At 35.8% G+C, this 18,844-nt stretch overlaps 1 protein-coding gene across 2 annotated transcripts in view; it reads left to right on the top strand.

Annotated features, from left to right (window-relative positions):
- Nucleotides 1-18,844, top strand: part of prkg1b (protein kinase cGMP-dependent 1b) — a 213,323-nt gene that overhangs the window by 25,429 nt on the left and 169,050 nt on the right. For both annotated transcript variants that reach the window (XM_058793099.1, XM_058793098.1), the window contains exon 2: nt 110-276. In XM_058793099.1, the coding sequence (XP_058649082.1) occupies nt 110-276 (167 nt within the window). The remainder of the gene's footprint in view (nt 1-109; nt 277-18,844) is intronic.

Below are 18,844 nucleotides of genomic sequence, written 5' to 3'. Positions count from 1 at the left end.
ATAACTTTTTTACTTATAAAAGTTGTAGGGCCTAATTTTTATTGCTCATTGACTTTCAAAACCAACATGAAAAAGTTTTTGTTTTTTAATTTACCTTTGTCATCCATAGGTCTAAAGAACTAATCAAAGAAGCCATTCTTGACAATGACTTCATGAAGAACCTGGAGCTGTCTCAGATTCAGGAGATTGTGGACTGCATGTACCCTGTGGAGTATGATAAAGAAAGCTGTATCATCAAAGAAGGCGATGTGGGCTCCCTGGTCTATGTCATGGAAGGTAGGTCATGTCAAAGTATTCTTGCTGTTTACTCTACTGTGTTTTACAACTGTAACAGATGATATACAGACAGGCCAGTAAACCACAAGAGGCTTTGCATTACAGTGATTTTACCTTGGATAAGGAGTATTCTTTGGCAAAACCTGGTGTATTGCTTAACTTTGGATACTGAAAATTTCATGGCCAAAAATAGTTTGTATAAGACATGAAACTGCATTGTTTAAATAATGTTATATTATTTAAAGTGTTTTTTCATGTTTGTTCCCATTTAGCATTATTTAGATTAAATATTAAAGGCCCAGTTGACCTCATTTCACCCTACATAAAAAAGTTTTTTTGTTCCTTTTGTTGTTTTGGATTTCTCAAAGAACCTTTCTGCGAATAGTTTTTTAAAGTGTAAAGAACATTTTAATAATCTAAATAACTTTTTCCCACAAGGAAAATTTTTCCCAATTTTGTCCAGTGGAGAGGTTTTGTGAATGTTTACGGTTCTTCATGGAACCATCGATGCCAATAAAGAACCTTTACTTTTAAGAGTGTATGAGATCAGTCAGTTAGTAACACTTTGTAATAAGGTCTGAAGTTCTGAAATACTTTCTGATCTTAAAATCCTAAAATTTCTAAATGATTAAGCATTTTATAGCTACAGTTTGGCGCTTGACTTCTGCTCTGTGTAGATTAATTACCACTTGGATGTAAATGTCCCCCTCATTATGTAAATTAAATTTTATGGTCATTAAATTTGTAATACTTCTCACAGGCCCACTCCATTTTTTACAATTTGTAAAATTAATGACTCTTGTGAAAGGAAATGCTCCATGTAGTAACTCACAAATCACTTTATTTTCTGTAGAGAGCAGCAGTGGAAACCCTGGCACAGGTTCACACACCAAACTAGAGTCTGTTCAGTTATACATTTTGGTTGTCACTGTAGTTTATAACCAAACAACATGAGAACAGAACCACATTTAGCCCTGTAAAACAGGGCTGGTGCTGTTTGAACACTGGCTTAGAACTGAACTTGAGGAATAATAACCGTAGCCTTATTTAATGCACTTCCAATTTAGCTTTTCATCTCCAGGTTAAATCTTTTATGGTTACAGAGTTCTATGGTCACCTTGAATCTTTTCACAGACATAACATAGGTCTCTTTCTTCTTTTATCATGTTATATTTCCTTGTGGTCTGTCGCAGGTTCTGCTGCAGTGCTGAACGAGTTCTTTCTAATGCCGTTTGTGACATAAAATCTCCTCGGTTTTGTTGACCATAAATGAAAGTCCTTTTAGATGTATTCACATCTTATTTAAGCCATCAACCGTCCATGTATTTGGTTTTAGACGCCACAGGGTTTTTCCGTATGCACGGCCCTCCTTGGTGCTACAGTGGTCTCTGGAAGCATTTAAAAGTTCACTTATATAGCCTGTCTGAAAAATTGTCTGAAGTTGATTGTGAACTTTGTAAAAAACAAATTAAATTGGTCTCCAGTTGCACTTCAAAAATATATACTGTTGAAAAGATGGTTTCTAGTCTTAAAGGGGTGGTTTACTGCGATTTCACTTTTTTCATTTTAAATAGTGTGTAATGTTGCTGTTGGTGCATGAACAGTATCTGCAAAGTTGCTGCGCTGAAAGTTCAAAGTAAGCGGAGATATCGTCTTTTAAAAATCAGGAAGTTTAATGCCTACAAAAACGACTCGTATGGGACTACAACGAGATACTTCCCGGGTTGCATACGTAAAAAACCCATAAATTTGCATCAACCCCTCCCTCCGGAACATGCCAAAGAGGGGGCAAGGCCATGTTCTGCTGCTTTGTCGAAGAGGAAGAGTAGTAGTGGAGAGTTGTAGCCATGCCGTCGAAACGGTGTTATTTTCACCCAGCTGTCAGGTCTTCTGTGTTCGGGCTTCCTACGGACGCTGTAGTTCGTCAGCAATGGTTAAAATTTATGTTTGATTATGTTCCTGACAATTACAATCCTAATTTAGCTCTCTGTGCTGCGCATTTTACGGAAGACAGCTTCCAGAATCTACAAGAGTTCAATGCCGGATTCACACAGAAACTATTACTAAAACATGGAGCAGTTCCAACTTTAAAACCAGAGGCAGCAGTTGTTGGGCCACAACCTGTAAGTAAGATTTAATCATTTTAAATGTATTTGCACGTATAATTTCAGACGTAATGTTTTAGTTTAATCAAGGACGTAAACAAATGCCAACGCTGGCTTTAGTAGACAGTTAGTTAAATGATGTTTCGTGTGTCTATGACAAACGCGTACAAACATTTTGGACCCGAATTTGTAATTATGTACTAATTTTGTAAATGTATTTTCCATGTATACTTTATGACGTAATTTTTCGATTTGATCAAGACCGTAACACAAGCCAACGCTGTTTGGTTAGTAGCCAGTTAGTTTGATGCTATTTTGTGTGTATAAGACAAACGTGTACAAACTTCAAAAATTATATGTAATCACAACAGCAAACTTCCATTCAGAAACGTTTGTAAGAGCCGTGCTTGCGGAAGTTCTGCTTGACTCTCTTCATTACCGCTTTCTGGGTCTGATTCTGGCTCAAACTGATACGGCAATATTGACACCATTATTTACATTTGACCGCAGCACATGCAACTGTCGCCTCCGTGAAGGTAATGGCCGTGAAGTTTCCGGACAATGTGCAGTACGCAGTTTAGCCAATCACAACACACCGGCCCAACTAACCAATCTGAGCCCACTGCCTGTTTCTGAGGGAGTGGTTTCATAGAATCAGGAAGTCAACCGGTCGTTCAAATGACAGAGGAGAAAGCGGCTTACAATAAAGGTGAAATATATGAAAAATAAGGTGTTTTTTAACAAACGAAACACGAATACATGTTATATTGCACCCCATAAACACAATCAAGCAAAGAAAAAAAGCAGTAAACCACCCCTTTAAAGGGATACTCCACCCCAAAATGAAAATTTTGTCATTAATCACTTACCACATGTCGTTCCAAACCCGTAAAAGCTTCGTTCGACTTCGGAACACAATTTAAGATATTTTGGATGAAAACCGTGAGGCTTGGGACTGTCCCATTGACTGCCAAGTAAATTACATTGTCAAGGTCCAGAAAAGTATGAAAAACATAAACAGAATCTGCCATCTGCCATCAGTGGTTCAATCGTAACGTTAAGAAGTGGCGAGAATACTTTTTGTACGGAAATAAAACAAAAATAACAACTTTATTCAACAATAAGGAACCAATTTGGGTTCCCCAAAGAACTTTTCGGTCAACAGTTATTTAAGATATTTTTATGTGGTTAAATAATATTTAAAAAATCTAATGAAACTTTTTTTATATAATAAAGAACATTTTGTGGAATGGAAAGTTTTCATGGATTTTAAAGGTTCTTCGTGGAACCATAGTGCCTGTAAAAAAACCCTTTATTTTCAAGACAAATCAAACTACTTTTTCACCAACTAGGTTGGAGCACAGAGTTTGCTTTAATACTAGGACCACTATGCGGCTTGCTTGTAGCTTGCTTCCAAAATGTTCCATTTACATTTAAAATTCATCATTAGGCGCTGTAGGGTTTTGGTATTTACAAAAAAAGAAGTGCTTGAGTGGAAATATCCCGTGAACAGCTATGAATAGGCATTCAAGTGAGGCAGATGTACCATTCTGTTAAGTAGAGCCACTCACTGTGGTGTTTTTCACAGCACTGCACTCATGAACCATTTTTGCCTCTCCAAACTAACCCCTGCCAGTCACCACAGGAGGCATGCTCTTTACCTCCAAACCTTTCAGTCTGCTTCCAGTAATGTACACTCAATAGGCGGCTCACCTCCTCCTGGTGTATTGTTGTAGCTGTAGAATGTGTCTCGGTAGTCGCCTCTGGCGACAGAGATGCTAATTTCCTCTAATTTATTGCCTTGCCCTTGTGTCCGCCCTCTCATTTGATTTCAAACCCCCTAAGACTGACTGTGGTCCTCTTCATGAATGTATGTATTTAGTAAGAATTTTTGGCAATAATGTGTATGCCCTTATATGAACTTAGATGAACTGAAAGTGAGTGAATGTGTAATTTTAAATGTCAAAATAGTTCACCCAAAAATGAAAATTTGCTGAAAATTAACTCACCTTCAGACCATCCAAAATATAGATGAGTTTGTTTCTCCATCAGAACAGATTTGGAGAAATCATCTTGAATCAGGAGAGAAATATACATAGTTTACAATCAAAACCAGTCCATGATTATAGGCTCGTGTTTTGGCTAGAAGTAATAGTCTTAATTTAAAATGCCTTGATAAATGAGTTTCATAAAAACACACAGCTTTTCGCTTCACAGGACGTAACTGATGGACTGGAATCATGTGAATTACTTGTGGATTATTGTGATGTTTTAACAGCTGTTTTGACTCTCATTCTGACGGCACCCATTCACTGCAGAGGATCCATTGTTGAGCAAGTGATGTAATGCTGAATTTCTCCAAATCTGATATGATGAAAATACAAACTCATCTACATCTTGGATGGCCTGAGAATGAGTACATTTTAATTAAATTATCTATTCATTTAATATGCTCAATTCTAAGTATGCTATTTCCCCAAAAAGTGTAACTCTGTCTCTTTAGTACTTTCAAACCTGCTTTGTTTGTTTGACCATCCTGACCAGCCTGGCAACAGTGACTTATTAACCAATGTGGGTATAAACCAGAGTGTGGGTGGAACTGTCTGTCCAATAACAGGTGGGGAGAGTGTTTGTGAAACCTGTTTATAAACAAGAGCAACAGAAAAGCAGTTCACCTTTAGCTGGCCTATACAGTAAGTTCGATTAGCTCAACAAAACTAGTGATGAATGGCTAAAAAATACAATGGATATTCACACTGTCTTTAGCCCTATTAGGACGGGACTAGTTTTCTAAACTACGTTTGAGTTTCGATTCTTATCACCTGACGTCTGCGATTTTCATGTACCAATTCGGACGGGACTAACATCTCTGTGTTTATTACAGAGGTGGGAGGGGCTGTTTTGTACATCTGGGCGTTTCAGAGGTCACGCGCTCTGTATGCGTGCATTGCGTGTCATTCGGATTGATTACCATTAGTATAACAGTTTTACTACAAATATCATGGTGAAGTATAGCAAAACCATGTTAATGTGTGGTTGCTTTAGTTTTACTATAGTTATTTATTTGTAGTAAACCCGTGTTTAATTTTTGTAATTGAGTGCAGAAATGAACACGAGTAATTTTACCTGACGCAGATATTACAGTAGCCAGTCTGAATGGTTTACGTGATCTGACTCTTGATTTTATTATTGTTTTTAATTTATTTACTTATTTTTTCCTTGCCGGGAGGCAAATATATCAAACATGAGCGCTGTAAGAGCGTCTACGGCAATTCACGTTGGCCAAAACACACAAGGAAACGCGTTGTGAAAAAAAATCTTACCGGCAATCACAGACATCGCATTCGGACGGGATTAGTTTTCTCAGAGGATCACTGAGTTTGCTGAAAAACAGTAGGTAGTTTGCTCTGGAATTATTACAGAGGTTGTGTGAGAAAAACACAGACATGGCAGATTCGGACGGGATTAAAATCACCAAGTACGTCTGTGAAACACACATTTCTCTAACGACCCCCTGTAAAACTAGTCCCGTCCGAATAGGGCTTTAGTGTTTTCCATCTCTTAATGTTTATTAATATGCTGAATTAACTTCAGCAGACCCCTTTGGTGCACAGCTGTCTGAATTTGAAGCAATTAAGTGTTTGAAGCAACAGGTCACCCGATTTTCCGGCAGGAAAGTGAAGGAATTAAAGGTTAGGAACATATTAATCTGACAGCTGTTAATGAAGAACGCTTATACAGATTCCTTGTGCTCATCAGCGTTACTTATAAGATATAGGAGCAGAATTTAGCTCTATTGTCTGACAGAAGGATATGGTTTTGTCATCATTTATTTACTCATTAATTTGGGGGCTTTATATTGGTAATATCAATTTTGTGATACTCTATGCATGTGTGTCAAATCTGTTATCTCTTTGTATTGTAGTGTTCTGTTTTAGTGGTGAAGCAATAGGGACCATTAATGAAGGCCACGGCTTGTGGGAAAAAGCTGTTTTTGTTTCTGTAAGTTTGTTTTTGCTCTTCTGTGATGCTTCAGCTGAAAGATGTGGTGATCAGAGCGTGAGGGCTTTATGACTGCCCCCTTCCTGGATGTTGACTCATGAAGGTCCTGGAGGGAGGGCAGATTGCAGCTGATGATCTTCAGTCTGCTTGGATCCAGTGCCATGGCGGATCCATATCAGACGGTTTTGAGGACGGATTTAGTGATGTCACTGTAGAACTGAGCCATCACTGCCAGTGGCAAGTTGAAGTTATTGAAAGTTCTTAGAAGTCACTTGATCTTTACTAGGCATGTGCATATGGACTAGGGCTGCACGATATATCGTTTCAGCATCAATATCGCGATGTGCACATCTGCGATAGTCACATTTTTATACTGATCGTTACATTTTATAATGTTCGTTTTCACGACAGCTGTCGCGTTTCGCCGCCCTGCGCTGTCTACACTGGACGCGACAAAGCGACCGTTGCAAATCCTTTTAACTTTGTATCAGTACATCATAAAAAGAACGAGGAATTTACTCTTGGGGATTTGCGCCGCATCCAGCATCACTGAATATAATGGGTTCTATTGTATTTTGTCGCGTCGCGCCGCTTGCATCCGGTGTAGACACGGTGAGAGCCACGCAGATGCACGTGAACACTGAATTCCGTTCACTTCCGCGTCTATTTGTGCCTGAAATGACACATACGTGCGAAACTGTCAAATTGCATGTCTCTGCAAGTATCCTTTTGAACACAGTTGCTTATGGCTTAGGTGAAGGTAAACAGTTGATAAAGAAAATGGATAGTATATTGGTTCACAGCAGTTTAATCTTCCTAAGACTTTCTGTTTCAAGAATGTTAATCAAACAACAAAACACAGAGAAAAATCACTTTTGGAGCTTTAACACAGATTTTATTAGATTTAATTTATACAGTGAAGACTATGCAGTGTTATTTTACATTTGATTATTCAACCAGTATACCTGAATACTGTTTGACTTACCGGAAAAATATAAAGCACTGTTTATTTAATTCTAAATCTTTGTTCTATTATATTTATTTATGTTTGTAATTTGTCTATTTTTCTATGCTGATTAACTCATCTACAAAATCACCCCAATCATTGATTATTTTTTTCCAAATTGAGCTTTTCAAATCATCTGGTGTTTTTTTTTCTTTTTTTTTTCTTTCCCATATTGCAATATATATTGCATAAATACAAAATATTGCAATGTGAGTTTTTTCCAATATCGTGCCGCCCTAATATCGACTAGTTGGTGGGTTGTCTGACTAGTATTTTACTACTACTATTTTACAGTTGAATTTAATTTAATATTAATGGACCTTTTAACAGATTGTAATGATTTGCTTCCACACATATTAACATTGTAACTCTCACATTTTTTAATTTAATTAATTTAAAAAAAAAATAATGTACACTTTGACATTGAATTAGAGAAAACTAACCAACACTGCATTTCTAATATGACAGCTGAGGGAGCGAAGGTAAATTTGAGCAATGTAATCATTCTCTCAATATTTTTTTCCTCTTTTATAAAGAAATAGAAACACTATCATGGATTTTTTTCTTTTGCTGTTGGAGCAAAAATTATGGTAACACTTTAGAATAGGTAATGCTTGTTAACTATTAACTATGACTTTTCCCTCAATAAATTCTTAATTTTCTGCTTATTAATAGTTAGTAAGGTAGTTGTTAAGTTTAGGTATTAGGTAGCATTAGCGATCTAGTAATATGCATGCTAATAAGCAACTAATAGGTGTAACCGTAAAATAAAGTGTTAACAAAATTATATATATTTTTGTAGTTTCCATTCATTACTGTTGAAGTTTGCCAATTAGATTGAATTAATTTTAAATGTTTAATTAAATTTTTTTTTCTTATATTAAAACAGCAAATAAAAAATTTAGGTATTGATATGAGCCAAATCTCTACTGTCTTTAGGACATTCAGTTGTAAGTTCTAACTGCACCAAGACACCAGGTGTTCCTTCCTTCTTTCCTTCCTATGAATGGGTCCATTTTTGCATATTAGGCCAATCAGCGTCATGTTCTCTGCAAATTTAAGAGGATTTCTGGTTACACTTTATTTCGATAGTCCACTTTAGACATTCTACTATAAGTAACTTTGTAACTACATGTCAACTACATGTCAGCTAATTCTCATTAATTTGTAACTACATGTCTACTAACTTTCAGTAGGGTAGGTTTAGGGTTAGTAGAATAAGTTGACATATACTTGCAAAGTTTCTGATAGTGTTAGAAGATATTAAGCAGACAGTCTACTAATACTCTAATGACTGCTAGTTGACATGTAGTTGCAAAGTTACTTACTGTTAGTAGAATGTCTAAAGTGGACTATCAAAATAAAGTGTTACCGGATTTCTTCAAGGTACAGTCATTTGTGTAGAGAGGAGATGTAGAGATGGCAAACTGCAGTACTGAGTGGGTCAGTTGTACTTCCTCTTGGTTAGGAATTTGCATGTCTTCCTGATGTTTCCTCACTTGGTGTGTATATACACTGTAAAAAAAAAAAAGTTGAGCCAACTTAAAATTTTAAGGCAACCAGCTTCAGCAGATTTTTGAGTTTTCTCAACTTGTCGTTTTAAGTTTATACAACAAAAATTGAGAATCTCCCACAAAAATAAGTTGAGCACACTCAAAAATCTGACCGTACATACATACAGTATATCATGGTAGTCTGTATGTGAGCATGCTTTAAAAGTCAATCCTTTTAGCTGACTCTTTTTGACAGAACACAATTGGAAATGGAAAAACCCATCAAGCTGATTGCTGGGGTTAAGTGAGTTGGGGTAGGGAAAGGTTATGATCTCCAATAAATGTCCAGCCTGTGGGTCTCCTCTGCTGGGGTTGAACATGTGACCTTTCTGCAAGCAGATCAGATTAATAACCACAAACCTCAAAGTTTGAAAGCAACGCTATGGGTTTTGGTGACACACAGATTTATCAAAGCTTTTCCCTGAAGTCTTGCATTTTTCCTAGGGCTTCTCAAAAACCTTTTTGATTTGGAGTTTGGTATTCATCCAGACAGGAAAATATATGTCAAATTTGTGTTACTATATTTTATTAATAATGGTCTTTGACAGAAACACTATGGGTGTTGGTGGCATACAGATTTAGCAAAGCTTTGAACTCTTGTCTTTTTCCTGGTGTTGATATTGATTTCGATATGCATCCAGACAGAAAAAATATATTTACAATTTATTTATTGTACACTGGAATAAAAGTGGCTTTTAAATCATTTTCACTCAGAAAATGCTAGTAAATTTCATAAATAACAATGAAGTGGCAAGTAACACATTGAATTAAATATAAAATTTATGAAATATTTTCTTATAAAACACTCCAATAATCCTTGTTTTATCTATTATGTTGGGTAAGAAATGTGAATACCTAAAATGCTTATAAAGAAATAAACATAGTTATTTAATTTAAGGCCAAACAGAACATTATGGGACTATCTTTTCTTAAACTTTTGAACCAAGTGACTTTGAAACCCTGACTTGATGAACTGATTTTATTTGTGTTAGATCCACTTCCAACAGTGGCTTTGACACATATCTCATATTGTTGCAGACTTTCCCAGCCAATAAAAGTGGCGAAAATGAGTGCATTTGAGTGAATGAGTGAAAAATGAGTGAACAAAGTCACCACCACATTTTTTCAGAAGGAGGAGAGTGTTTGGTTGCAGGCTTATCTGCGGGCCATCATTTGCAGTTTCATGCGTCACACACTAAAGATTTATTAGAATTCACTGATGATCTGCCAAGTCGAGCCATTGCTGGATTATAAAACATGTTTGAGGATGACCATCAGTGACGTAAAATAATGACATAATTTTGCGTAAGACTTCCTTTGCTGCTTACGTAGGGTGAAGCATTGGCAAGAGACCCACTACATTTCCAGCACGCAAGTAAGCATGATCCAAACAGGAAAAGCCCCCCCTAATGCCCTCTAAAGACGGCAGAAGCGATGATGAAATGGAGCTATACTTAGCCATGTGAGATCCGAACACTGAGAGCATGACTTGACACATTTACTTTTGGAAAGACGCAGATGCAGCGGATCTCTGCTCTAGAAAACAACAGTTTCTCCAGTCTTCTGCCAAACTGCCACAAACTGTCCCTGCATGCCGGTGCTGGTGGTTGCATAGCAACTCCATGAATGCTCACCCGGGGTAGTTTATTTACATCCGCATTAACATACTGTGCCCCACAAACCCAGCATGGGATATTGTGTAAGATTGTCTGAAGTTTCAATCATGTGGAGCGCAATATGTGTGAACTATGTTGCGAAAACATGTTAGTCATCTGGAAATCAGACTGTTTATATGACGGATCCAATTCCAGGTAATGGGTTTTGACTGTGAAAATGCATAAAGTGGCTAATTTATTTTTTGTCTCCAATTGGTTTGTACAATTCTTACGTAAATTGGTGCATGACGTGACAATAGTCCACACAAAAATGGAAATTCTGTCATTATTTATTCACCTTCATGTTGTTCCAAACTACTCATGCTGTTGTTTTCTCTATGGAATGCTAAAAAAGGATTTTAGTGAATAATAATACTCATACACAAAAATCATATGACTTCTAAGACTTGAAATATACTTCACAAGTGAACTATATGTTTAAAATGATAAGGAAATGGGATGAGGCATCAATAATAAGAAGTCAGTCGTTTAGTGATCCATGCAGGTTTCGGGCAACATGACCTGGACTGTCATGTTAAAAGAGATTGGTAGTTTCTTCTGCAGATTGATGTTCTTCTTCGATGTATTCTTCATTGAAGGTGGGAGATTATTACCCTCATGTTTCCCAAAACTGTACAGTATGACTTTCTTCTATGGAACACTAAAGAAGATGTAATTTAGGTTTGGAACAACATGGAATGCTGACATACTTTTTAGGTAAACTATCCCTTTAAAGGAGTAGTTCACCCAAAAATGTAAATTTTCTGAAAATGTACTCACCCTCGGGCCTTCTAAGGTATAGATGAGTTTGTTTTTCATCAGAACAGATTTTAAGTAATTTAGCATTACGTCACTTGCTCACCAATGGATCCTCTGCAGTGAATGGGTGCCGTCAGAATGAGAGTCCAAACAGCTGATAAAAACATCACAATAATCCACAAGTAATCCATTTTTGTATGAAACAAATCTGTCATTAAGCCATTTTAACTTGAAACCGTTGCTTCTGTCCAAAATATGAGTCCATAATGTTTCCTCCTTTAAACAAAATCCATCCTCTCACATCAGAATTCACCTACATATTTGTTTAGAACTGTTTTTAAACGGTGCATAATCTGTGCATATTTCTTTCCTGATTCAGACCAGATGACATTTCACTGGAGAAAACAAAATTATGGATAGAGTATTTTAATAATTTCTTAGAAACCTTCAGCTTTTCGCTTAAAAAAACAAGTTAATCGATGGACTGAAGTTGTGGGGATTGCTTGTGGATTATTGTGATGTTTTTATCAGCTGTTTGGACTCTCATTCCGACGGCACCCATTCACTGCAGAGGATCCATTCACCAATGATAAAAGCTGATAAAAACAACACAATGTATGTAATGATAATTTTTTTCAAAATCTACATCTTGGATGGTTTTCATTTTTTTTTTTAGGGAACTATTCCTTTAAACTCCCGAACCTTCATTTCAGTGTACTGAAGGAAGATCTTTTCAATTAATACTTATTTTTTTCTCTTTCCTTTTTGTGCCACACTTCCAATGTAAATAAATGAGGTTGTTTAATCATGTAATGAACATAAAGTATTGCTTGTGCAAATTAACCACCCAATTACATACATAAATTACAATGACAATGTTATTGAATAATCAGTCAATTCAGTCAACTCTTGAAAATAATCTCACAGGAATTATTCTGTTTAGATTTTCACAAACGAGGCCCAATAATCTGTGTACACTGCTCTCATACTATTGAATTATTAATAAGTCAGCCTATAACATGTTGATGATGAGCAGGAAACAGAACCTGGGGTGCTGCAGCAAAACAATTAATACACTTCCAAAACAGAAGAATTAGTTTTGAGAGACTACTGGGGTGAAGACTGTTATATAGATCCGGTTTGATGAAGTGTTTAAAGTACGTGATAGCATTTTGTAATATTTCAAACCGAAGTGGGTGGTGTTTGGCATTTGGTGCGAGTTGCTGTGTGGGAGTTGGATATTGCAGACTGGACTTTAGATCGCGGTTCTAGATCCAACCTCAGCATTTCATGCTCGCGTTGACTCATAATTGGTGGGGCCAATGTGTGAGACCTCCCACTCGAGGATCAAGTGTCAATTAAATAGACTTTGTCAACAGCAGGCACTGCTAATGCGAAGGTTAAATCCAAAGGCATGAACATTTTGCATTGAAATGAAGGGTGAATCTAGCCTGGAGCTCTGCTATGGGTAACGCGTTAGAGGTCTCAGGGAGGGCAGGCGGACTGGAACCGAACGAATATTGCTTGTTTTAGTATTCAGAAAGATACCCTACCTTTTTTTTTGTGGATTAGGTTCCTCATTTTGCTTGTAGACAGAGATGATGCCAGTTTATTTCAGCTGTGAAATGGGTTTCTTTGAAACTTTGGAACCAGACTAAGACATTCAACTGTCACTGACCTCTACTCATTCATGAACTACAGCATGTGGCACAAACTGTTATGCAAGAATTTATTCAGATGATGTCTGACCTTGTCCAACTGTGAGACTGAAATGTTAAAGCACCATTTTAGGGCTGGAAGAAAGACATTTTGCGGCCACATTTATATTAACCTTTTAAATGCAGCTAATTATAGTTGTATTATTCATACAAATGTCACAATGGTCACAAGCCTTTAATATAATTTGAACTTAATTTAATTTAGTAACAGCAAGGCTATCATCTGAATTTTAAAGTTAGATAAATGAATAATGTGACCTTATGATGTTGTTTTTATTTATATTTTTATTGTATTTTAGCAGTCAAAGTGCAAAGCATAAGAATATACTCACTAAATGAATAATGAAATTGTTATAATGTTATGTTGTAATGTTATATTAAAATAGCTTCAAATGCAGCTCATCAGTCAGATTTATAATATTCTACATGTTGTTTTTGCATATTTTCAAGCTGTTTTTGCACTGATGTCAGACTCCTTCATTTGTTATGAATTCTTATCAATTGGTTTGCAAGTTCCAAAATGAAAAGAGAAAACGGTCATTTTCAAAGTATATAATTCACTAGATTATCAAAAATATGCATTGCTACATGACTGTATAACATGGAAAGATTATTAGGTTGAATTTCTAAGACATTCGGCTCTTTTGTGTTTCCACAAAGATAAAATAATACACAGTCAGAGTGATATGAGTTTAAATGCGGACATAATTTTTTATTATTTTAAAAAGACATGAACAGAGCTACAGTAGATGCTATACCTCTGAAAAAATAAGAATATACTCTTATTACATGAAAAAACTTTAAAATGTTATGTTGTTATATTATAATGGCTTCAAATGCAGCTCATAAATCAGATTTATAATATATTACATATTGTCTTTACATATTTTCAGACTCATTCGTTTGTTATGAATAATCTTATCTTTTGGTTTGTCAAATGTCAAAACAGTCATTTGCAAACTAATACTATGACAGTTCAATAGATTGTCAAAAAAGGCATTGCTACATGAAATATAAACATTATTAGGTTGACTTTCTAAGACATTCTGCCTTTTGTATATCAACAAAGATAAAATAATACAGGGTCAGATGAATTTCATTTAGGCTTTTTGCTTATTGTTTTAAAAAGCCATGACCAGAGCGAGAAGCTCTGTTGCAAAAAAAAAAAAAAACACACAAAAAAAACCCGAAGTATTTTGCTGAAGAGCAAGGAGCAAATGTTTAGATCAAGTGTTTGGTTTGACATTTCCAGATCCCCGGCCACCCAGAACAGGAGTGACCGCAGTTTTATTCCTTATGAGACGGGGGGAAAAAGAGCCAGTGTTCATCATAAAACCAATGATTTGCATCTCAATATCCTGAGCTTTTGTAATATTTATTGCATGCATATTAATGTTAAACCATAATGCAGGCCTGTTTGCATTGCTTGCCAAAGGAGATGTTCAAGGGATGTACTCTTAAATGACAGATGGCTGTAATTTTATTATTAATATTTAAAATAGCTATAATCACAGCAATCATAATATTAGACTTAATGGTGTATTTGTAAAATAGATTAAATAAATTTGTCATTTATTTATTTTTGTGATCTCAGTGATGCTGAGGCAACAATCTGTAATCTTACTGCACATACAGACACTATGGGGTGTTCTTTATTCTTGCTTTTAATATTTAAAAAAATAATTATGAATGTTTCTTCAGCTTTAGGCACTTTTGTTGTAGTGGTTGACTTTTTTTTCCTATTGAGTTCCTATTTATTTTTGTTTTATCAAGGTCACATTAAATCGTTCTTGAAAGCTTTTTTACCATGGCTTCATTATTTATTTATGTATTTTTTTTTAGTATTGCATTGTAGCTATGGTGTGTTTATGAACTGCATGTAAGGTTAGCCAAATGTTTATCAATGTTATACATGACCACACATCATCCCAGAGAAAGGATAGAGAAGTATGCGATTGAGAGTGTTTGACAATTGAACATCTGGATGAAAAATAAGTGGCTTCCTCTGAAATGTCATGCTAAAACAGGGGTAGACTGTTAAATTATTTCCAGACGTTTTGTTTACTTGTGCACGACAAGCATCAGTGAGCCAGTGTCGACTCCTCTCTCTTCGCGGATCAGATAATGTGCAAATGGACCCGTCGGGATTTGCATTACTGGCTGTAATTCAGCTCCCACAGTTTAGGAGGAAGTGAGGCCGTCTTGCTGTAGTTTCAGATACAGGATATCATTGCTCTTTTGAATAATGAACAACATTACAGCAGTGAGACAAAACTTGTCAACAGTTCTAAAACAAAGCACATTCTTTTTCCTTGTCTGCATTCAAGCATTACGGGTTTTCAAGCATCAAAACAATAAAAGCTTAATACAGCTTTAAATTTTAAAGGCTTTATTTGAGGATCATTCAAAATGCAGTATTGTTTATATATTTCAATATAAGAACATACTTAAGAGTATTCTGACCTGTAGTTTCATTTAGTTTTTACCCATATTTTGACATTTTATTTTCACAAAAGTTAACATTAAAGTAGACACTTCACTTGCATTTAATATGCTTTCTATGTTTCTAAATAGCACCAACATCTCATCTTGGACCAATATATAGTCTTACTTATTGGCTTGTGTAGCCTTCATAACTTTATTCAAATATATATTAATTTAAATAATTTATGAATACATTTATATACATAATGTATCTGTATTTTCAAGAAAATTATGTATTGTCTCATTAAATTTAGTATCTCATCTCATCTCATCTCATCATTTATTAAATTAAATGCTAACTTATTATCCAGCGAACAGTTTTCCTCAATTTTTTTATTTTTTTTATTTTTTATTTTTCCTTTTTATTTTTATTTGGTTTATCTGGATGCAAAGATTATTTTGCTAGCTATGTTTTCAAAAGGAATTATTCCCAAAAAAGAAAAAAGAAAAAGAAAAAAAAATTACAAAGCAACATCCTGCATCTGGAGATATTTGTATTTAATGCTGAATTTAGAAACATTTCTAAATATGCTTTTAAGCCCATGTGGGTAACTTAATTATCATCATAATTTTTGTTATGTTGATGTGTGTAACACAGTTCGTAGATCGGGAAGAAGGAGGCGGGAACCGGCGAACATTTAAACACTTTAATAATAAAAATAACCAAACATAAAAGTACAGCGGCAGCCCCTCACGGACGACTGCCGCACACAAAAACACAAATAAAAGTCCAGGCCTGGTCCTCTCTCGTCGTACACTGTCGTCACTTCTCCTTTTATCCTTCCGGAGCTCCTCCGTGGGACTCAAGAACGGTGAGTGGCGCAGGTGTCGCTCATTATCATTAACTCCACCGGCCTCGCTCCGTTCCCACGGCTCTCGGCCCCGCCCCACTCGCCACAATGTGGAGCAGTGAAAGCATAAAAGCAAATCGTCCTCTTTGTGATTGTTTACTGTGTGTGCTAATTGAATTTGTGCCTCACATGCTAGCCTGAACTCAACTTAGATAAAGGAAACCTCAAAGCTGGCATGATTATGATTCATAAGTGCAATTTTCTGCTTTGGCATTGTAAGTAATGGCATTGTAAGTGAGTGTAGGTGTCAGTCATTGTAGTAAAGCACAGCGTATCTGCTTCACTTGGTTCAGTGGTTCTGAATGCATTGCTTTTTTGATGTGTGCAAAAGATCTCCAATACAACAAATGCAGCTTTGGAAAGGACTAATACTGGACTACCAACATAAAAAATGCAATGGTGAATTTTAATGAAAAAATACGATAGAAATCATTAATGACATTTGTTTTCTGAGTGTACACATTGATACGGCATACACACGGTGACAAGATTTGATCACAGATAAAATCCTACAACATTGGAAAATAAACAATTTTGAAACAATTTTCACTCAGAAATTGCTAGTAAAATTTTAAATGACAAAGAAACAGCAAGTGACACTTTGAATTATACATGAAATTTTGAAGCTGAAAAATTGAAATAGTATTTGATGCCCAAGTTGCAGCTTTTTTGTTGGACCAACATCATTCTGGTATCAGTATTTAATGTGCACAAAGAAAAAAATATGCTTTAAAATACTTATTTTATAGTCCGGTTGCCATTACTGATAGGCCAACGCATTCATGTGCTCAGTGGGAATGTCTTTGATTGGTTACAATGCTCAACTTCTGTGAAGAAACCCATTTTTGATGAAACAAGACCAAATGGAGAGTTTTAATCATCACTTTTAGTGATTTCTTAATCGTGGCAGCTGTAATCTCAGTTATTTAATTGATTAATTGTTCAGCCCTGCCAGATTTCAAACCCAATGTAATTGGACAGCCATGAAACCGTGGCGCTAACCGTAAGCAGCATGACACTATGGCAGCTTTTTCCCAGAGGCTGAGCTGCTTTAATTCACTGCCATATTTGCCAGTCTGCAGATGACACATGTGATTTAGGGCTGCCGGCTGTCTGAAGGGCTGGGATCAGCTGTAGAGCAGCCAGGAGGTGCATAAACCCCGTTGGTGGATGTCAGCTCTACACCTGGCATCACCCACAGCTACAGGTCACCGCTGGACCGGAACCAAACCACTGAGTCCAGCTGGAGCTGCTGCCGACAGACTCATTTGTGTGTCCCCTGCTTGAGATAATGAGCCAATACCGAGGATAGATCTACAGGTCATAGCTATTACTTTGGCAAGATCTAGCTATGGTTTGAGATTTTTAGAAAATGTTTGATCGTAGCTTTCTCTTCCATAAATTTGCATTACTTTACTTGAAGGAAACAACTGCAAGAACCAATTTTATTGTACTTGTAGATGGTCTTCAAATGGACGAGAAGCTAACTTCAGTTCTTCTAAGGTGTCAAAAATGTGAAGCATTTTCAAGGCAAATGCACTGGTGCATCTTTTTTCTGAAGAAGACAACTTTGATCGTATAGATAAGAGTAATACGTCATTAGAAGATGTAAAACATGTTAAGTTACCCCCAGGTGTCGGTATATCGATGAACTACGGACAAAGAGAAACCTTTGGCATCAATACACAAACACAAAGATATTTTGGGAATTTTAGGGTCATTAAATCAAACATTGGGATATAATTTTGTCATTATATGTTTGGATGTGATCTTCAATTTAAACAGCCACAATAATTTTGTTTACATTACACTGAATCAAACCTCAACCTATACCTATCCATTTCTTAATATAAAACAATACAAAACTCTGAAAGGAAAATACAATTACAGTCACAATTTATTGTAAAAATTAGTCTTCCAAGACCAAACGATTACTTTGTGTGAGAATCAAATGCAAAAGGGATCACCGTCTCCATGTGCCGTAACACTCAAAAAGCACCAACACATTAAAAATCACCCCCGTGGGACGTTATGTTAGCTTTGCTTGTGAAATGCTATTGGCTCTTGTGTGTCTTCTGAGTGACTGTGTCATGTTAAAGTTCAGATTTATCTTCAGATACAGTATGACTTTGTTAACAAAGTGTCATCATTTTCAGTCAGTTCCTTGCACTAAGACATATCGTATGGTTAGTCTTGGAATGCAACACAAGTTGTTTGTGATACTTTTATACTGTTTTTGTTCAGTTTTTGCAATAAATACTAGTGAATGTACTTTTATCTGCCTGTTACGTATTTATTTATATATATATATATATATATATATATATATATATATATATATATATATATATATATATATATATATATATATATATATATATATAAGGGATGTAACGGTATGAAAATTTCTTATCATGATTATAGTGACCAAAATG

The sequence above is a fragment of the Onychostoma macrolepis genome, chromosome 12 (genome assembly GCF_012432095.1).
Source record: "Onychostoma macrolepis isolate SWU-2019 chromosome 12, ASM1243209v1, whole genome shotgun sequence".
Classification (NCBI taxonomy): domain Eukaryota; kingdom Metazoa; phylum Chordata; class Actinopteri; order Cypriniformes; family Cyprinidae; genus Onychostoma; species Onychostoma macrolepis.
Note: the sequence above shows the minus strand (reverse complement) of the source record. Positions and strands in the feature narration are given on the sequence as shown.